At 38.6% G+C, this 23,081-nt stretch overlaps 1 protein-coding gene across 2 annotated transcripts in view; it reads left to right on the top strand.

Annotated features, from left to right (window-relative positions):
* Positions 1 to 10,173, top strand: part of DYNLT5 (dynein light chain Tctex-type family member 5) — a 29,679-nt gene extending 19,506 nt beyond the window's left edge. For both annotated transcript variants that reach the window (XM_005895801.2, XM_070364580.1), the window contains 2 exons: positions 6,755 to 6,879; positions 7,961 to 10,173. In XM_005895801.2, coding sequence (XP_005895863.1) covers positions 6,755 to 6,879; positions 7,961 to 8,164 — 329 coding nt within the window. In that variant the 3' untranslated portion in view covers positions 8,165 to 10,173. The remainder of the gene's footprint in view (positions 1 to 6,754; positions 6,880 to 7,960) is intronic.
* Positions 10,174 to 23,081: the final 12,908 nt, after the last annotated feature.

Raw genomic sequence — 23,081 nt, 5'->3', positions numbered from 1 at the left:
TTATTATCACTTTTGGTCCATAGCATCCTGCTGAAGCCGACACTGGCTTCGGAGATGTAACAGTGACTGACCTAGGGATTCGGCCAAGGTCATGAAAGCCTTTGAGAGTCAATTCAGAGAATATTGTTTGGGCTATTGAAGAAGTGGGTCAGCCTCTGAAACCTGCAAGGATGTAAGCTCTATGGCAGCTTTTGCCATCTTGCCCCCACACAAAGCCTGAGACCAAGTCCTAAATACCCTCTGTACTCTTAGGCTTTTTATTTAGGCAAGCTAAGCATGGGTCAAGTTTTCTTGTAACTAAAAGATCTTCACTATTCAGTGCCTTGACTCTGGGCTCTGCATGCCAGAAGGGTTTGAATCGAAAGATATCGAGGGAAAGACATCATTTGAGCTAAACTCCCATGAGATGATTTCAATAAGACAGCATTTAAAATATGAAGCCCCACGTTTCTTCAAAAATACATGCTTTCATAACTTATTTCCTCAAATAAGCTAAATTGTCTCATCAGTTTTAAAAGTACTGAGTGCTGAACCAAATTAGAAAAATAATTTTAAAAATACCTTAGTATAGAAAAAAAGTTTCCATATTTTCTTTCAAAAAGTCAAGCAAATTAGTTTTCTATGATTAGTCTTTTATACTTGACAATCAGTTTTATAAGGAGTCAGGTAGCTATTTTGTTAATAATCAAATATGTGTTTCTACTTCTACCTCTTTCTGGGTTTATTTTGCATCTGAAAGGTACTCTGTAGGCCTTTGGCAAAGATTTTCTCATATCTACACAGTAAATGGAGAAGGCAATGGCACCCTACTCCCGTACTCTTGCCTGGAAAATCCCATGGGCAGAGGAGCCTGGTAGGCGGCAGTCCATGGGGTCATGAAGAGTCGGACACGACTGAGCGACTTCACTTTCACTTTTCACTTTCATGCCTTGGAGAAGGAAATGACAACCCACTCCAGTGTTCTTGCCTGGAGAATCCCAGGGACGGGGGAGCCTGGTGAGCTGCCGTCTCTGGGGTCGCACAGAGTCGGACAGGACTGAAGCGACTTAGCAGCAGCAGCAGCACACAGTAAATACTGACTTGAGGAGTTAAAGCAACATCAGTCACCAGTATTACCGTGTTTAAGTTTTCACATTCTACCCAATAATATGTGCATCATTGAAACATATCTTAAATGTTTAGTATGGTTGTCCTCCCTTTATATGAGTAATTATAGCCACCAAGAATGAGATTAAACATGAGTATAATTAAAGAAAAAAAGAAAAAGGAAGAATGAAAAGATATTTCTTATAATTAAAAGCCCCTTATCTCCTCCCATTAATTGATTACTGAAACATGAGTACAGCAGAAAATACTGGCTGTAGGGGCCAACGTACATGAGTCTGAATACTTGTTTTGCCCATTCCTAAATAAATAATGTTTGAGCAAGGTATTCAGCATCCTTGAACCTCAGTTTCTTCCTCTGTAAGTAGGGATCATAGGTCACACATGGTAGGGATACAATGAGAATTAAATAAAGTATTATATTTAAACTGCTTCTCATTCAGTATGTTATTGCTTCTGACTATAGAACATCACCTTAGATCACTAAGAATAAAAGCCTTCCATGACATCCAATGTAACTTCCTCTTAAGTATTGAATGAGTTCTCCACAGGACTTTTTCTGGAGCAATGACTATAGAGGTACCCGATTATTTAAACATTGACTGTAATCCCCACATCACACAGGGCTGCAGATGGCCATCCTTGCTGACACATCAAGACAGCACACCTGAGATGCAGCCAATATAGTGAAAAACAGAATCAAAAGATGGCAAGAGAAAGGCATCATTTGAGCTCAGCTCCCATGAGATGATCAGGCCCTGTCACCAGATCATTTATTGGACACAGCCTGCCAGTCTCTCACCGCTCCCTCTTTGCTCCACCCTATAGGGGTCCTTCCTTCCTGTGGAGACCTAAACCGTCTCCCGCCTTACACCATTGTCCATCCTGCTGCCTTCTTCTGCTCGCAATGAGGAGACAACAGTAACAGCAGCAACACTATAATAAAGATAACGAGTAGCTTTTTGTGTGGCAGACTCACTATTCTGAGCACTTTAAATACTTCATCGATTTCATCCCAACAAAAAACAGTAGGTGGCAATTCTCATCACTATCCCAAGCTGGGACGCTAAGACACAGATATGTTAACTAATCAAATTTTTATCTATTCTCGCTTAAATCTGTTTTTACAGATAAGTTTTTCTTTCTTTTCTCCATCCTGATCCTTCTTCAGATCTTTGCAATTTGATTTATAAAAGCATTTTTTCCTCCTAAATTAGAAAAAAATTGTTCTAGAAAAGAAAAAAGGTTTCAGTTCAGTTCAGTCACCCAGTCGTGTCCGACTGTTTACAACCCCATGAGCCGCAGCATGCCAGGCCTCCCTGTCCATAAACAACTTCCAGAGTCCACCCAAACCCATGTCCATTGAGTCGATGATGCCATCCAACTATCTCATCCTCTGCTGTCCCCTTCTCCTCCTGCCCGCAATCTTTCCCAGCAGCAGGGTCTTTTCCAATGAGTCAGCACTTCGCATCAGGTGGCCAAAGTACCGGAGCCTCACCTTCAACATCAGTCCTTCCAATGAACACCCAGGACTGATCTCGTTTAGGTGGACTGGTTGGATCTCCTTGCAGTTCAAGGGACTCTCAAGAGTCTTCTCCAACACCATAGTTCAAAAGCATCAATTCTTTGGCGCTCAGCTTTCTTTATAGCCCAACTCTCACATCCATACATGACCACTGGAAAAACCATAGCCTCGACTAGATGGACCTTTGCTGGCAAAGTAATATCTCTGCTTTTTAATATGCTGTCTAGGTTGGTCATAACTTTCCTTCGAAGGAGTAAGCGTCTTTTAATTTCATGGCTGCAATCACCATATGCAGTGATTTTGGAGCCCAGAAAAATAAAGTCTGCAACTGTTTCCACTGTTTCCCCCATCTATCTGCCATGAAGTGATGGGACCGGATGCCATGATCTTCGTTTTCTGAATGTTGAGCTTTAAGCCAACTTTTTCACTCTTCTCTTTCACTTTCATCAAGAGGCTCTTTAGTTCTTCTTCACTTTCTGCCATAAGGGTGGTGTCATCTGCATATCTGAGGTTCTTGACATCTCTCCCAGCAATCTTGATTCTAGCTTGTGCTTCTTCCAGCCCAGCGTTTCTCATGATGTACTCTGCATATAAGTTAAATAAGCAGGGTTACAATATACAGCCTTAATGTACTCCTTTTCCTATTTGGAACCAGTCTGTTGTTCCATGTCCAGTTCTAACTGTTGCTTCCTGGCCTGCATACAGGTTTCTCAAGAGGCAGGTCAGGTGGTCTGGTATTCCCATCTCTTTAAGAATTTCCCACGGTTTATTGTGATCCACACAGTCAAAGGCTTTGGCATAGTCAATAAAGCATAAATAGATGTTTTTCTGGAACTCTCTTGCTTTTTCCATGATCCAGCAGATGTTGGCAATTTGATCTCTGGTTCCTCTGCCTTTTCTAAAACAAGCTTGAACATCCGAAAGTTCACGGTACACATATTGCTGAAGCCTGGCTTGGAGAATTTTAAGCATTACTTTACTAGCATGTGAGATGTGTGCAACTGTGTGGTAGTTTGAGCATTCTTTGGCATTGCCTTTCTTTGGGATTGGAATGAAAACTGACCTTTTCCAGTCCTGTGGCCACTGCTGAGTTTTCCAAATTTGCTGGCATATTGAGAGCAGCACTTTCACAGAATCATCTTTCAGAATTTGAAATAGCTCAATTGGAATTCCATCACCTCCCCTAGCTTTGTTCGTAGTGATGCTTTCTAAGGCCCACTTGACTTCACATTCCAGGATGTCTGGCTCCAGGTGAGTGATCACACCATTGTGATTATCTGGGTCATGAAGATCTTTTTTATATAGTTCTTCTGTGTATTCTTGCCACCTCTTCTTAATAACTTCTGCTTCTGTTAGGTCCCTACCATTTCTATCTTTTATTGAGCCCATCTTTGCATGAAATGTTCCCTTGGTATCTCTAATTTTCTTGAAGAGATCTCTGGTCTTTCCCATTCTATTTTTTCCCTCTATTTCTTTGCATTGATCACTGAGGAAGGCTTTCTTATCTCTCCTTGCTATTCTTTGGAACTCTGCATTCAAATGGGTATATCTTTCCTTTTCTCCTTTGCTTTTCGCTTCCCGTCTTTTCACAGCTATTTGTAAGGCCTCCCCAGACAGCCATTTTGCTTTTTTGCATTCTTTTTCTTGGGGATGGTCTTGATTCCTGTCTCCTGTACAATGTCACAAACTTCCATCCATAGTTCATCAGGCACTCTGTCTATCAGATCTAGTGCCTTAAATCTATTTCTCACTTCCACTGTATAGTCATAAAGGATTTGTTTAGGTCATACCTGAATGATCTCGTGGTTTTCTCCACTTCAATTTCAGTCTGAATTTGGCAATAAGGAGTTCATGATCCGAGCCACAGTCAGCTTCTAGTCTTATTGTTGCTGACTGTATAGAGCTTCTCCATCTTTGGCTGCAAAGAATATAATCAATCTGATTTCGGTGTCGACCATCTGGTGATGTCCATGTGTTTTCCGTGTTTTACATGTGTTTACATGGTGATGTCCATGTTTTTTCACATGATGTCCATGTGAAAAAAGGTTTAGATCTTTGCATTAGTTGACTCTGAAAGTTTTGGGAGCTTGTTTTGGAAGTCAGTGAGTGAATGAAAGTCACTCAGTCATGTCCTACTCTTTGCGACCCCATGGACTGTAGTCCGCCAGGCTCCTCTGTCCATGGAATTCTCCAGGCAAGAATACTGGGATGGATTGCCATGCCCTTCTCCAGGGGATCTTCCCAACCCAGGGATAGAACACAAGTCTTCCACATTGCAGGCAGATTCTTTACTGTCTGAGCCACCAGAGAAGCCCATTTTGGAAGTCAAGTGCTGATTATTGACTCTGTTTGCATCTCAGCATCCAAGCCTAAGTAAGACAATGGATGATTCTGCTATATAGGTCCAAGGTCACAAAGAAGTGAGAGAAGAAAAGTTGAAACTTTTTTCGGAATTGAATCTGGTTAATGAGATTTTTAAAAAATCTAAGGTAAGTGCAGAAAGGGCATTGGTACAGCTGGACAGCAGAAGCTATTGGAGACTGGGACCAGGTGCAGCCAGGACTCCATCTTTCCAGCCCTAACTGTGTGTGGGCTCCCTCTCTCGCTGTGGCTTGGCTTCCTTCTCACTATGAAGAACAGTTCCTGGGAGTCACATGTCATAACTTTTGACTCCAAAAAGAGACTGACTGACTTTTTTTTACCTAGTTCTAGTTTAGTATTAAAGTTCCAAGAAAGGATTCTAATTGGCCTAGCTTGGGGCAAGTCCACCCAGCGCCAATCAACCATGACCTGGACTTGGATCCTAAAGAACCACATGGTTAGAGTGGGAAGAGGACCAGTCCCTTCCATGTGGGAGATGCTGTTCCCAAAGGACAGGGAGGTGTACCAGGTGGACACAGGCACTGAAGGAACTTACTGTTTTCTGAAAGGACCAATGCTCCCCAGGTCAAACTTAGGTAAATGTGATATGAGCGCTTGGCAGGAGGGAATGAAAAGGAGAAGTACCTATCTAAAAGATATAATCTGTTTAATTAGGTCCAACCTGGTAGGAACATCTTTAAAATTTTTTAAACAGAAAGGGAGAAACCACCCTCACATTTAGCCTCATCTCACTATCATAAGCAAATGGAAATCTTCTAAAAGATCCACAGGACAATGACACAGTAGGCGTTTGGCCTAGGGGGGCTGGTGCTCCATCTCTGATCCCACAAAGCAAGAGCAATCAGGACCAACCCTTCACAGATTTATAACTGCTTGTCTCTCTCCTATAGAAGGGGAGAGATTCCTGCCAACTAAATATTTGGGTTAATTCTCATACTCATTGTCTCTGATGTCTCTATTTTACTTGTCTGGATTCATTTCCCAGGCTGATTTAAATTTAATTGAACAATTCCTGTATAAGCATCACAATAAAAATACTATAAATTGAGCCCCAGGAGGTTGACCTAACTGAATTCTAGGCGCGGGCTATCACCTTGTGGTTAAGTTTAGCCACTGGGAAACTTCAGTGGGAAGTCAGAAGGGAGGAAGGAGTGTGAACCCCGCCTAAGGGCTCACCTTGTGCTCTTTGCATCCATCAGCAGAAGGACAAAGGCTGCTGTGGAGGGAGCCCTCTCCACATGGCTCTTCTGGGATCTCTCGTAAGAATTCCCTCCTCAGGTTGGGATGAAAATAACACCTTCTTTTTCACCAGCTGAGGGGGATAGAACATTCCTTCATGATTCCCTGAATCCTGCTCAGACCTCCCTAAGGAGTCTGTTTATTAAATCCTCTAGGAATTGTCCTAACTTTAATGCACGATATATTTCCCTAGTCCCTGACTGATACAGTCATTGAAAATAAACACTTAAAAGATACTGATGACTACTGAAAATAGAACTGGGTAGAATTCTTCATCCATATCAAATCAGCAAATAATGATCAAGCCTCTGTATACCAAGCACTGGGCACATGAACACGTTATTCAGTGACACTGGAAATCTAATTGGGACCACTTTTTTTCCTTCAATAGAGGCCACCCAGAAGATTAAATGTCTCCATGTTTTGATACTCTTTTGATTAAGCTATGTGGGCAGATATGATTTGAAATTACTTCTTTGAAAGAAATTTCATCTGTATTTTCAGGTCCTACCAAACATTTTCCTGTGGTCATTGTCAATCATATTCTGAAAGATGTGTTAACTACCTACCTACAAGAAGAACAGTATGAACCAGAACTCTGTAGACAGATGACTAAAACAATTTCTGAGGTATACGTGTGATTTCCTAAAGTGTTAACTATGACTAGAATATTTGCTGAAAGCACAACCCGCCTATTTTAATGAAAGCAGTTAATTTGTAGTAGCAGTAAAACTGTTTATTTTTATCTTATGAAAATATTTATTAGGTCATATTCCATGTGTGTCTGTGTGTGTAAAAAGCCTTTGTCTAAAACAATTATTATGTGCATCACTTGCATGTATTCTATTTTTAAAATGTATAAAACTGCCCCATTTATTTAAAAAATGTTATTATAAAAGATACAATATTTTAATGATCATTTTCTCTTCCCCAAAGAACCTTCTTTGAAGTGAAGTGAAAGTCGCTCAGTCGTGTCTGACTCTGCGACCCCATGGACTTGTCCGTGGAATTCTCCAGGCCAGAATACTGGAGTGGGTAGCCTTTCCCTTCTCCAGGAGATCTTCCCAATCCAGGGATAGAACCCAGGTCTCCCACATTACAGGTGGATTCTTTCCCAGCTGAGCCACAAGGGAAGCCCAAGAACACTGGAGTGGGTAGCCTATCCCTTCTCCAAAGCACCTTCTTTGCATGCCATCAAATAAAAACACTGGGGCCTTTAAAAACATTTCTATTTTTATCAACTAAAGTGCTGGCACTCCATCAAATTTTCTCTTTCTTTTTCATCATAATCTATCTAATAAGCATTCACAATTAGTCGTATTACAGGAGACTTCAGATGTATAGTCCCCTAATTAGACATGAACAAGATGGTATAATTGTAATGCCAGCATTCTTTGAAGGGAAGCCATTTCAACATAGATTTTCCAAGAACACAATAAATGCATTGAAAACTCTGCTCTCTGGATTATCATTTTTCCATGTGCCTTAGAAAAGGTACATTTCTTGCTGGGGCTATCATTTTGTCCCTAAATGTCCTGTCTTATGCCTGAAGGAAATTATAGCTACCTTTCTATAGCAATTACTGAAAGGATCCACAAGGTATCACGCTATTTCCCTCAATTAAACCCACTATATTTATGAGAAAAATTAAGACTTTTAAATTTCAATGTGACTAAGTGAGGACCTTTTGTTTTACCTTTTAATTTCTAGGTAATTAAGGCCCAGGTCAAGGACTTGATGATCCCACGATATAAGCTAATTGTGATCGTTCACATTGGACAACTGACTGGCCAGAGCATACTGATTGGAAGCAGATGCCTTTGGGATCCTAAAAATGATGCCTTTGCATCTTTCATTTTCAGAAATTCTTCTCTCTTTGCTCTTGCAAATGTCTACATAGTTTACTTTGAATGATTGAAAACAAGAAATCTAGTTCATACTCTTTAAATCAAGATATAGGGTATCTATGTACACAAGTTTCATTGCCCAAACATTAGAGAAAGACACAACACTAATATTTCAAACAATTGGAAGTTTGGGAACTTTTTCATACTCTTGTAAGAATTAGGGGACAGAATATGGCACAAGAAAGAATCTTGTTTATCCAAAGGAGAAATGAAGTCTTGGTTCTCCTGGATTGTTTTTTCATAGACATAGATTCTTATTACACATTACTTTGGGTACTAATTATTTTAATTATGCTTTCATTAGAGAGTTAGAATTCCCTCCATTGTTTTTTAATGAAAATCTTTTTAAAAAAATATGGCTATACACCCTGACCAATAAATGACGGTAGACTATTCAATATGGTATACACAAATGATAAATGTTACTACGTCTCAGTGCTGCATATAAAAAAATACTGGTTTTCATTTTGCATTTAATAAACTGAGCAGCATTCATTAACTGCAATTTTTGTTATATGTACCTGACAGTTGAAACTGCTGAGGTAGAAGTAATGATTTCATAACAATTATTGCAGTCCCACAGGACTGCAGGCTAAAACTAGACGCTCTTGTGGGTTGCCTGCACTTTACAAAATTGTGGGAGAACTGAATATTAGCTCTTCAATAATGGAAACAACAAATGAACAAAGGCTTTTTAGCACACTGAAGTGGATATTGTGATATTAAATATACATGATGCTTAATGGTAAATGTGTCTGTAACACATAAATTCACGTATTGGAAAGAGACACTGCTTTTAAATATACACTGCCTGATACACCTTTCAATAGCTTTTCCTGGGCTAACAAACTTTTACACAAAATGTATAGCTGGCAGCTTAACAAATAAAACATGTGTATTTACTATTTTGTTCCTATGAATTTAATACTAAAGTGATCCAGTGTGGTTTTGAATGGATGGCACTAAAATTTATAGGGCTGCACTAGCTTATTATTCTGTGGGTTAATGTAGCTTGTACCACGGATCATTTATTTTTATGGGGCTTTCAGCCCTTTGTATGCATGTAAAATTGTGAGTGGCGTTGTTCTTGGATGGTAAGTGGACTACCTAGAGGACATTTGTTAAAGGTTAAAGACGAATTGTACACATATGGAGAAAATTAGCAACTCTATATTCCTAAGGAAAAAATGATGTGTAATTCATATCAAAACGAATTTAACAAATGGACAAGCAGTCAATGCTTTATAGTTATGTACTGATGTCTTATTTTTCCCTCAAGACAGTGCATATTTTTTAAGTATACTTTTAAAATCCCTTTTCTTCTCTTTGTTCCGGCATTTAAGGTAGCATTTCAAAATGAACTCGTCAATTTTCATTGTTTTTTTCTGTTAGTGCCTTTTTTTCTGTTAGTGGGAATACGTCTGTATAATAATCTATCACAACCAAAATTTGTCAGTCTCCATAGCCAGTTTGCAAACTGGCTATGATCTAGATTAGATCATTAAGTATAGTACATAAATGAATTTTCTATTTTCTTTGCCTATTTATGAACATATCCCCTCTTAGAACAATAGCAGGGGAAATCATACAGCAATTTTGCATGAATAAATCATGTGAAGAAATTTTTTTTAGTATGTAGGAAGTCCACTATAAAAATTGCCTTATTTTTTAAAGTTATAAAATCTCAACCATGAAGTAATTTCTTACCATCTGTCCTAGGCTGTACTGGGATTCAAAACCTTACAACATGATGGCAGTTAAAAAGCAAAAAAGGAAGCAGTTTTCCAGCATATTGCCATATACTGTAACTCAGATAGTCAATGATGAATTTTAGCAATTATTATAACAACATAAGAACATATAGTAAAAGTTCACTAATTGTGACTATCTTGGAGGAATGCTGGTTAGTAAAAAACAGTTTTGTGATGGGAACTTTTGATAGATGTGTCAGCTAACACCTATTCCAATCTATAAATGTATCAAATTAATATGTTGTTCACCTCAAATTTATACAATGTTGTGTCATTGTATCTCAATTGTAAAATGAACATTTAAAAAATAAAGAAATGACACTAAATTTGAGGGAACTGTTTTACTTTGAAGGCTACTGAACTTTCTGGGTGTTTTTCATATCAGTAGACATTCCTAAAGAGCCGTCTACCTCACAGTGACATTGTATAGGACGTGGTAATCAAAACCATCCCCAAGAAAAAGAAATGCAAAAAGGCAAAATGGTTGTCTCAGGAGGCCTTACAAATAGCTGAGAAAAGAGAGAAGCTAAGGGCAAAGGAGAAAAGGAAAGATATACCCATTTGAATGCAGAGTTCTAAAGAATAGCAAGGAGAGATAAGAAAGCCTTTCTCAGTGATCAATACAAAGCAATAGAGGAAAACAATAGAATGGGAAAGACTAGAGATCTCTTCAAGAAAATTAGAGATGCCAAGGGAAAATTTCATGCAAAGATGAGCACAGTAAAGGACAGAAATGGTATGGACCTAACAGAAGCAGAAGTTATTAAGAAGACGTGGCAAGAATACACAGAAGAACTATATAAAAAAGATCTTCATGACCCAGATAACCACAATGGTGTGGTTATCTAGACCTAGAGCCAGACATCCTGGAATGAGAAATCAAGTGGGCCTTGGGAAGCATTACTATGAACAAAGCTAGTGGAGATGATGGAATTCCAGTTGAGCTATTTCAAATCCTGAAAGATGATGCTGTGAAAGTGCTGCACTAAATATGCCAGCAAATTTGGAAAACTCAACAGTGGCCACAGGACTGGAAAAGGTCTGTTTTCTTTCCAGTTCCAAAGAAAGGCAATGTTAACGAATGTTAAAACTATCGCACAATTGCACTCACAGAGTAATGTTCTCAAACGGTAGCAAAGTAATACTCAAAATTCTCCAAGACAGGTTTCAACAGTATGTGAACTGTGAACTTCCACATGTTCAAGCTGGATTTAGAAAAGGCAGAGGAACCAGAGATCAAATTGCCAACATCCGTTGGATCATAGAAAAATCAAGAGAGTTCCAGAAAAACATCTATTTATGCTTTATTGACTATGCCAAAGCCTTTGACTGTGTGGATCACAACAAAGGGTGGAAAATTCTGAAAGAGATGGAATACCAGACCACCTGACCTGCCTCCTGAGAAATCTGTATGCAGGTCAAGAAGCAACAGTTAGAACTGGACATGGAACAATGGACTGGTTCCAAATAGGAAAAGGAGTTTGTCAAGGCTTATTGTCAGCCTGCTTATTTAACTTACATGCAGAGTACATTATGTGAAATGCCGGGCTGGATGAAGCACAAGTTAGAATCAAGATTGCTGGGAGAAATACCAATAACCTCAGATACGCAGATGACAACAACCTTATGGCAGAAAGTGAAGAACTAAAGAGCCTCTTGATGAAAGTGAAAGAGGACAGTGAAAAAGCTGGCTTAAAACTCAACATTCAAAAAACTAAAGATCATGGCATCCAGTCCCATCACTTCATGCCAAATAGATGGGGAAACAATGGAAACTGAGACAGACTTTATTTTGGGGGCTCCAAAATGACTGCAGATGGTGACTGCAGCCATGAAATTAAAAGACACTTCCTTCTTGGAGGTAAAGCCATGACCAGCCTAGACAGCATATTAAAAAGCAGAGATATTACTTTGTTGACAAAGGTCCATTTGGTCAAAGCTATGGTTTTTCCAGTAGTCATGTATGGATTTGAAAGTTGGACTATAAAGAAAGTTGAACCTGATGCTTTTGAACATTGGTGTTGGAGAAGACTCTTGAAGGCAGGAGGAGAAGGGGATGACAGAGTATGAGATGGTTGGATGGTATCGCCAACTTGATGGACATGAGTTTGAGCAAGCTCCAGGAGTTGGTGATGGACAGGGAAGCCTGGCATACCATATATAGTCCATGGGGTCACAAAGAGTCGGACATGACTGAGCAACTGAACTGAACTGAACTCAACTCAACTCAATTAATGGTCCTTATAGCAAAAATAAATACAGCAGGAAGAATTAAGACTAAAATACTAAATTTGATTTTGCACTTGTTGAATTTAAGTTAATAACGTAATGTTCAGTTGTACATTGCCTGGGGCAGCTGAAAAAGTGGGGTTGAAGCTGAGCTACAACAAGGTGAGAAATTTAGACTTGGCAGACATCCAAATCGAGACCTAATATCTTCCTCCTGCTTTATAAAATATTTATTAGCAGCTGCAGCAAGTATAGTCAGTACTAGTTGCAAGTTACTGAATATTCAGTTAACTCTAGGAATGTCAGCAGGAAACCTTTCCAAAAATCTATAGAGAAAAATTTTCCCCAAACAAAAATTAACTGATACCTTCCTTTTTTTCTTCATTAAAACAACAAAAAAAATTCTATATGATCCGATGCTGTTGTCAGATATCACAAGAAATACAATGGTTCAGTCCTAAATATATTGGCACCTTAAATCGAAGGGTCAATAATACTGTCATCTGCTGTCAACGTTAGTTAAAAAAAAAAAAAAAAAAACCTTAAAGAAAACACAATAAAAGGCCCTTACAACAGAGTCCAACAGATTACATGTCAGGTAATTGAGCTATCTCAGCTCATTGATTTTCTAAAATACACTCTTGGGAATTATCCCATGGATAGGTTTAGCTTACCCTCCTTCCCCCAACCCCCGCGCCCCCGCCACCCACCCCGGCCAAAAAAAAAAAAAAGTTGAGAAATCAGAATTTTAAATCTAGCCATATTAAAGAATGAACGTCTTCCTTCTTGGCATTGTGACTTGACCATCTTTCTAGATATTATCAAAAAATGCATCAAGAAAACTCAATATTAAATAGCATTGATAATCTACTACACTTTTGTGCTCCTGAAATTCTTAAAGAAGTGGCCTGCACCACTACATCCGGCTTCCTCGGCTGCTTTCCCTTTCACCTCCTGCAATCAGGATCTCAGCCCCACCACTATGTTGCTTTCCCAAACACCAGAAGTGGTCCCCCGGGTCAAATGCACCAACCATTCCTCCAGCTGCATTCCACCTCAGCTCCCCTATGAATTCATTTCTTTTGAGCCACAATGTGAATAGGTTTGTTTATTTTAAATCACAGATTTCACAGACGTGAATCTCATTTTAGCTTCTAGACTTTATTAGCTGTGTGGCTTTGGGCAAAGTGGCTACTGCCTGGAGCCTCAGCTTTCTCAAAGGTAAAAATGATTGTAATAATGATTGCTACTTATCACAGATCAACAATCAGTGATCACTATTTCTGTTCTTGTTGTGAAGACCAAAAGGGAAAGTGTATATAAAACGTCTGACCCATCGCAGAAGGCTCACTCTCCACCCCCAACTTCTTTGTGCAGAAATAAAGAAAGGATCATACGTTTTAACAATTTCTTCTCTCCCCCATAATGTAATATTCTAGATTACTTATATATTCTTTTCAAAGTTTTAATCACCCATTTTGGCTTTCTTTTGGGTCAGAAATATTGAATCATTTCTCCTCAAGTTCACATTTATTATTAAATAATCCTCATCCCTGAATTTATCTTCTTTTTGCTAACTTCTGCTTATTTTTTATTTTACTTCTGATTGAATTTCTTGTCTCCCACTTCAAGACTTTTTTAGTTACTTTTAAGGTTTTTGCTTACTGCTACTTATCTACTTACTTTTTCCTGTATTAGTGTCCATTTGAGTTTACATGGTCTCTTCCCTTCTTCTCTTACATGAACACAGAATACTAGAAGGCTTACTGAGGCTTTAACTATGCTAAAAGTTTTATTGAGGCTTAACTATGCTATGAAATTAAAAGACGCTTGCTCCTTGGAAGGAAAGCTATGATAAACCTAGACAGTATATTAAAAAGAAGAGACATCACTTTGCTGACAAAGGTCCATATAGTAAAAACTATAGTTTTTCCAGAAGTCGTGTAACAAGAGTCAGACCATAAAGAAGGCTGAGCACCGAGAAATTAATGCTTTTGAACTGTGGTGCTGGAGAAGATGCTTGAGAGTCCCTAGGACTGCAAGGAGATCTAACCAGTCAATTCTAAAGGAAATCAACCTTGAATATCCATTGGAAGGACTGATGCTGAGGTTGAAGCACCAATACTTTGGCCACCTGATGTGAAGGGCCAACTCACTGAAAAAATACCCTGATGCTGGGAAAGATTGAGGGCAGGAGGAGAAGGGGGCAACAGAAGATGAGATGGTTATATACCATTACCGACTCAATGGACATGAATTCGAGTAAACTCCAGGAGATAGTGAAGGACAGGGTAGCCTGGCACCCTGAAGTCCATGGGGTCACAAAGAGTCAAACATGACTTAGTGACTGAACAACAACTATGCTGTGTCTGACTAAAGTTTCCTGCAATCTCTTCTCAGTTTCTTTCCTTGCCAATTTAACTACTGTGCACAATTTTTTACAATTTTATTTTAATGCAGGACATAACTAGAAACTTGAGGTTCTCCACCCACCCACTAGGCCATTTCTCTACTTAGGGAGGCAGGGAACCAGCATAACCAGTATGGAAAGCTCTAAGCTGCATATTCTATTGGTAATAAAAAAGGATAATCTATCGCTTCCCACAGCGATACGGGTGGATCTCATAACCATCAAAACACAGGATATCCAGCCTGATTTGTGCAGAGGGTGCTTAGAAATAATTTTTAAAATTCATATGAGAAATATTAACCTTAGAATCATTCCATTTAGGAAATAACACTACATGTTAATTATAGAAATACATTATATTTTCCCTTAAAGAAAAATATTCTATAGTAAGAACTTTACTTTGCTAGGACAGCTAAAAAATTAAACATATAGCTGAACTTTTATTTATATCCCAGTTTACAAGCACAAGCAAAAGCCTTCTAAGGACCCACTCTAGGGAGTTGCGTCAACCAGAGGATATTAGAATGTCCTTAATCACAGGTCAGCAAAGCATAAAGGACCAGACAGTAAATATTTTCAGCCTTGTAAACCATGCAGTCTCTGTCACAACTACTCAGCTCTTCTGTCAAAGTACAAAAACATTCAGGGACTATAAGTGTGGCAGCATTCTAACAAAACTTTATCTATAAAACTGAAAATTTGTGTGTGCACATGTGGATGCTTGGTCATGTTTGACTCTTTACCAGCCATCTAAAAAGTAAAAACCCTTCTTAGCAAGTGATCCATAAAAATCACACAGTAGGACAGATTTGATTCCCAGGCCATAGTTTAACTACCCTACCTCTAAAGGATTCATCTTAGTGGAGGAGGGGAATTGAAATTATAATAGAGAGAAGTCAAGATTTTGTACATCCAAGAAGAAAGTGGAAAGTAACCAGCAAATGGAAAAGCACAGTAACATTTCTGAATTAACAAGTGAGGAAGGGGAATTGGTTATGCAAACAAAAGAATTAAAATTAAAATAAATACTTTGTATGGATAATAATCAAGATTATATAGAATATTATCAAGTATATTGTGTCACTCATTAAACATGAATTGGCTTAAGCTACCTGTGACTTTAAGAATCCATAATGAAAACCAAAAGACAAGAAAAATAGGAGTTGAAATTCAGTTAAGTTTGAAATTTTGGCCAAAGATATATCACAGAGACACAAGCAAATAGTCAATGTTAGTACTAATATTAGACAAAGTAAATTTCAAGACCAAAAGCATTAAATAGAAAAAGAATGATATCTGCTGTGGACTTAGTTGTGTCCTCTCCCAAATTCATACGTGGAAGTTCTAATCCCCAATGTGACTTATGTTTGAAGATACGGATATTAGGAGGAAATTAACATTAAAATAGTGTTATCTTCTTTATCCAGAAGGCTTCCCTGTTGGCTCAGATGGTAAAGAATCTGCCTGCCATCCAGGAGACCTGAATTTGATCCCAGGGTTGGGAAGAGCTCCTGGAGAAGGGAACAGCTACCCACTCCAGTATTATTGCCTGGGAAATTCCACGGACAGAGAAGCCTGGTGGGCTACAGTCCTTGGGGTCACAAAAAGTTGGGCACGACTCAGCAACTAACACTCACTCTTTATCCGTTCACCTGTTGATGCACATTTAGATTGTTCCCAAGTCTTGGCTATTGTGAACAGTGCTGCTATTCATGATATTCATGATAATACATGAACACAGGAGTGCATGTATCTTTTTGAATTGTAGTTTTTTCTGGATATATGCTCAGGAGTGAGATTGCTAGATCATATGGTAATGCTATTTTTAACTTCCTGAGTAAACTCCATATTGTTTTTCACAGTGGTTGCACCAACTACGTTCCTACCAACAGTGTAGGAGAGTTCTCTTTTCTCCATACCCTCTTAAGCATTTGTTATTGGCAGACTTTTTAATGATGGCCATTCTGACGGGCGTGAGGTAGTACCTCATTGTAGTTTTGAGAAGATATAGTATATATATATACAATGGAATGGAGAAGGCAATGGCACCCCACTCCAGTACTCTTGCCTGGAAAATCCCATGGACAGAGGAGCCTGGTGGGCTGCAGTCCATTGGGTCACTAAGAGTCAGACACGACTGAGCAACTTCACTTTCACTTCTCACTTTCATGCATTGGAGAAGGAAACGGCAACCCACTCCAGTGTTCTTGCCTGGAGAATCCCAGGGACGGGGGAGCCTGGTGGGCTACCATCTATGGGGTCACACAGAGTCCGATACGACTGAAGCGACTTAGCAGCAGCAGCAGCATACAATGGAATACTATTCAGCCATAAAAAGAATAAAATAACACCATTTGCAGTGACATGGATGCAACTAGAGATTATCATACTAACTGATGAAAATCAGAAAGAGAAAGACAGATACCATATGCTATCACTTAAACATGGAATCTAAAATATGACACCAGTGAACTTATGTATGAACAGAAACAAAACTCAGGGAAATAAAGAGGTTGCCCAGGGGAAGGGAGGCATGAGAGGGTTGCATTGGGAGTTTGGGATGAGTATATATAGAATGGATATATAGAATGGTATATATAGAATGGATAAATACCAAGGTCCTACTGTATAGCACAAGCTTCCCATTTGGAACAGTGGTAAAGTATCCACTTGCCAGTGCAGGAGATATAGGAGACATAGGTTCTATCCCTGGGTCTGGAAGATCCCCTGGAGGAGGAAATGGCAATGCACTCCAGTATTCTTGCCTGGAAAATCCCAAGGACAGAGGAGCATGGTGGGCTACAGTCCATAAGTCACAAAGAGTTGGACATGACTGAGCGACTGATGTATAACACAGGGAATTATATTCAACATCCTGTGATAAACCAAAATGGAAAAGAATATGAGAAAGAATGTATATATATATGTATATGTATGTGTGTGTGTGTGTGTGTGCATGTGCATGTGTGTGTTTGTGTTTATATGTATAACTGAGTCACTTTGCTGTATGGCAGTAATTAACACATTTTAATTCAATTATACTTAAATTAAAAAAAAAACATTTTTTTAAAGAAATCAGGAGTTCCCAATCCATGGGCCACAGACCAATACTGATCCACAGCCTAGGAACTGGGCCACACAGTAGGAGGTGAGTGGCAGGCAACTGAAGCTTCATCTGCCACTCCCCTACACTCGCATTACTGCCTGAGTCATCTCCCCCAACCAATCTATGGAAAAATTGTTTTCCATGAAACCAGTTGATGAAAGTGAAAGAGGAGAGTGAAGTTGGCTTAAAACTCAACATTCAGAAAACTAAGGTCATGGCATCTGGTCCCATCACTTCATGGCAAACAGATGGGGAAACAATGGAAACAGTGACAGACTTTATTTTGGAGGGCTCCAAAATCACTGCATATGGTGACAGCAGCCATGAAATTAAAAGACATTTGCTCCTTGGGGGAAAAGCCCTGACCAATCGAGACATCATATTAAAAAGCAGAGACATTACTTTGCCAACAAAGGTCCATCTAGTCAAAGCTATGGTTTTTCCAGTAGTCATGTATGGATGTGAGAATTGGACTATAAAGAAAGCTGAGCACCAAATAATTGATGTTTTTTTGAACTGTGGTATTGGAGAAGACTTTTGAGAGTCCCTTGGATTGAAAGGAGATCCAACCAGTCCGTCCTAAAGGAAATCAGTCCTGAATATTCATTGGAAGGACTGAGGCTGAAGCTGAAATTCCAATACTTTGGTGACCTGATGCAAAGAACCAACTCATTGGAAAAGACCCTGATGCTGGCAAAGATTGAAGGCAGGAGGAGAAGGGGACAACAGATGATGAGATGGTTGGATAGCATCACCGACGCAACAGACATGAGTTTGAGTAGGTTCCAGGAGTTGGTGATGAACAGGGAAGCCTGGCGTGCTGCAGTCCATGGTGTTGCAAAGAGTCGGACATGACTGAGTGACTAAACTGAACTGAACTGATGAAACCAGTCCCTGGTGCCAAAAAGGCTGGGGACCATTGGATTAAATGGGATCAAAAGGGTGAGACCTAATTTGTTAGTATTAGTGGCCTTATAAGTAGAGGAAGAGAGGTGATTCTTTCTCTCTCTCTTTTACTCTCTCCTTTTTCATGACCACACATTAAGGAAAGGCCATAGGAGGATATAGGGAGAAGATGGCAGCCTGCAAGTTGAGAAGAGAGCTCTCACTAGAAACTGACCCTGTCAGACCTTCATCTGGGACTTCTAGCTACCAGAACTATGAGAAAATGAATCTTTGTTTGTAAGCCATCAGTCTATGGAATGTTGTTGTGATAAGCTGAGCTAACTAATACAATTTCATATAATAATAAAGGATATAGTTCATAAAGAAGGTAATCATCATGCTAAGTTGCTTCATTCACATCTGACTCTGTGCGACCCTGTGGACCATAGCCCACCAGACTCCTCTGTCAATGGGATTCTCCAGGCAAGAATACTGGAGTGGGTTGCTGTGCCCTCCTCCAGGGGATCTTCTCAACACAGGGATGGAACCTGCATCTCTTAGGTCTCCTGCCTTGGCAGATGGGTTCTTTACCACTGCTGCTGCTGCTAAATCACTTCAGTCGTATCCAACTCTGTGTGACCCCATAGACGGCAGCCCACCAGGCTCCACCGTCCCTGGGATTCTCCAGGCAAGAACACTGGAGTAGGTTGCCATTTCCTTCTCCAATGCAGGAAAGTGAAGTCGCTCAATTGTGTCCAACTCTTCGCGACCCCGTGGACTGCAGCCCACCAGGCTCCTCTGTCCATGGGATTTTTCAGGCAAGAGTGCTGGAGTGGGGTGCCATTGCCTTCTCCACTAACAATCATCAAATTTTGTATATCAAATAACAACAAGAAAAGCAGTATTGATATAAGGAAAAGCAGATTTCAAAGTTTAAAAGTATCAGATGGAACAAAGAAAAATAATATTTATTAGTAGAGATGGAAATTGAAAGGGGGGGGTATAACAACAGCAAATCTTTATGTACCCAATAATCACAGTCATATATGTAAAGTAAAAATTCCTAAAAATAAAAAACCTGGTAAATAATGATTAAATTAGAGATTTTAGTATTTATTGTATAGAATCTTTAAAAAAGGGAAAATAAGACATGGAGAATTTTACTAATTTTTTCAAACTTGATTTAGCAGTTACATGTAGAGGCAATGACATATCCTAAAATAGAAAATAGATATTTTCATTTATTATGTTAGGTCAGTGTTTGGGATTGAACTGTGTCCCCAAAAGATATGTTAAGTTCCTAGCCTCTGGTACCTGTGATTCTGACCTTATTGGGAAATACAGTCTTCACAGATATCATTAAAATGTAAGTTAACATGAGATTATATTGGAATAAGGTGGTCCCTTAGCTTTTTTGAATTATGTCCTTGTAAGAAGAGGAGAAAAGACACAATTCTACCCCATACAGAGAGGAGAACACCATGTGGCAACAGAGGCAGAATTAGAGTCATGTTTTTACAAGCCAAAAATGTCAAGAACTGCAGACAGCACTGGAAGCTCCCTCAGAGACCTCAATGTGCATGGCCCTCATGGTACCTTGATCCAGACTTTAGCTTCCAGAACTACAAGAGAATAAATGCCTGCTTTTATAAGCCTCTCAACTTATGGCAATTTATTACAGCAGCCCTCAGAACAGTTGAACTGAAACATTGAGGAAATGTTTTGAGGAGAAAGAGAGAAAGGAAAACAGCAAAGGAAGGAGCTAAGGAAACACACCTTAATACTGGGAAAGATTGAAAGCAAAAAGGAGAAGGGTGCGGCAGAGGGATGAGATGGTTGGATGACATCACTGACTCAACGGACATGAATTTGAGCAATCTCGGAAAGATAGTGGAGGACAGGGAAGGCTGGCATGCTGCAGTTACATGGGGTTGCAAAGAGTCGGATATGACTGAGTGACTGAAAAACCGCAACAAACAAACATATGTTCTCAGCTGGAGTCTAGGTTCAGCCTGAGCCCCTGAGCAGGAGGTGCACCACATTGCTGGTTCTGCTTTGACAAAAGGGGGCTAGCCCTTTGTCCTCTGTGTAAGTCAGTCATTATATGTTGCTGATGACTGAGTAGGGGAGGGAGGTCAGAGAGAGGGCACATAAACTCCTTCGTGAGACAGCCCATTTGGCTAGGCGATTCTCTGAAAAAGGAATAGCTGTGAGCTGTTAACAGCCAATACTCACACTGTCAACTATATATTCTGTACCTGGAAATTGTTTTTTTACTGTTTTGGCTCCTAGAAAACTTAAATAAATTCCAGAAATTAGAGAATTTACAGACCTTAATCTTTGATCATAAACTTCTAAGTTTACAAATCAATAATTAATCGGTGCCTAAGAAAACAGAATTGTATGATTTTGAAATTATGAAACACTCCAAATAATTCTTAAGTCAAAGATGAAGACAAAACTAAAACTGAAAATAATTTAGAACATAGTAAGAAGGTGAATGCTTCATAATCAAACCCATAGCTGAAGAAATACTCAGAAATACATTTTTAGACTTATACACTAGTGAATAAAAAAGGAAAGAAAGAATATTAGTAATTAAGAAAGCATTTCACAACAAACAAAACAAAGGGGAGATTTATACAGACAAACAGGTGAGGGAGATTTCTACAGACAAAAATGTGAAACATGAAATTAAAAAATTAAAAGCTAATAAAATATTTTCTTTCAAAAGACTAACAAAATAGAAGCATTGTTCTCTCCCAACTATCAGCAAGCTTGATTAAGGGGGAAATAGAACATAAATATATAATATTAAAATATTATATTCATTCATTTATTATTTTATTCATTCAATTGAAATATACTTATTGATTAGAAACTGTGTATCAGGAAGAAAGAGAAAATAGTGATGAGCAGTAATTCTTGTACTAAAGATTATGTACACTGAAATACAAATAAATGCTCATAATATGATCAGAATTTGTGTGTTAAATATAAATTCTTGAAACCAAGGACATATACTATGAAGGAAAGCCTAGTGATTGCTGTCATGCAAACTCCAGAAGAAATTCTGAGTAATAACTAGCTACCTAGATTAACCCTCAAAATGATAGACTATCTGAAAAGGTCAATATCTACAAAGGAAACTAGAATAGTAAAGGTTTATCATGTAAAAAATGTCCTCCAGCAAAAAGATACAATGTTTTGAAGAATTTATGCCAATCAATTCAACTTAGATGAAATGGATAAATTAATTTAAAAAACACAATCGCTAAATTTGTTCAAGAAAAAAATACATAAAAATCTTAATATTTCTGTATCTGTACAATAAATTGAGTCTGGAATATTAAATCTTTCTACAAAGAAAATGCCAAGCCCTGATGACTTTGCTAGTGAAACCTCCAAACATTTGAAGAGAAATATGTCTTAAAACGTTCAGAAATTAGAAAAAGAAGGAAGAAAGGGACAGAGGAAGGAAGAAATTTTTCCAGCTCATTTTATAGGGCTAACTTAACCCTGAAAGCACAATCACTTATGATTACAAAAAAGAAAATTATAGCAAAATACAAGTTTTTAAATGAAAATACATGCAAAAATACTAAGCAAAATTTTAGCAAATAAAATTCAATGATATGTAAAAATCAATAATATATTATTAACTGAATTTGTTCCAAGAATTCATAGGTGTACAAATAAGCAAAAATGTACTTTAAAGTTATACACTTAATTGTATATGTATTATACTTCACTTCAGCAAAATGTCACCAGGCAAAACATATTATAGCTGTTTTTTTGTTTTTCTTCCAAATGTCTAAGCAACAGGTGATGCTTTCATTCTATGAAGTTCTGTTAATCTTCATTGACAAACTTAGAGATCAATTTTATTTGTGAACACAAACTTAAAAATTCTATTCTTAAAAATAAAAGATTAGCATATTTAGTCCTTCTGAGTACTGAAAAACTATTACACTAAGGACAGAGGAGCATGGTGGGCTACAGTCCATAAGTCACAAAGAGTTGGACATGACTGAGCGACTGATGTATAACACAGGGAATTATATTCAACATCCTGTGATAAACCAAAATGGAAAAGAATATGAGAAAGAATGTATATATATATGTATATGTATGTGTGTGTGTGTGTGTGTGCATGTGCATGTGTGTGTTTGTGTTTATATGTATAACTGAGTCACTTTGCTGTATGGCAGTAATTAACACATTTTAATTCAATTATACTTAAATTAAAAAAACATTTTTAAAGAAATCAGGAGTTCCCAATCCATGGGCCACAGACCAATACTGATCCACAGCCTAGGAACTGGCACAGTAGGAGGTGAGTGGCAGGCAACTGAAGCTTCATCTGCCACTCCCCTACACTCGCATTACTGCCTGAGTCATCTCCCCCAACCAATCTATGGAAAAATTGTTTTCCATGAAACCAGTTGATGAAAGTGAAAGAGGAGAGTGAAGCTGGCTTAAAACTCAACATTCAGAAAACTAAGGTCATGGCATCTGGTCCCATCACTTCATGGCAAACAGA

This window comes from Bos mutus, chromosome 3 (genome assembly GCF_027580195.1).
Source record: "Bos mutus isolate GX-2022 chromosome 3, NWIPB_WYAK_1.1, whole genome shotgun sequence".
NCBI classification, from domain to species: domain Eukaryota; kingdom Metazoa; phylum Chordata; class Mammalia; order Artiodactyla; family Bovidae; genus Bos; species Bos mutus.
The sequence above is the reverse complement of the archived record's forward strand: the minus strand, read 5'-3'. Positions and strand labels throughout refer to the sequence as shown.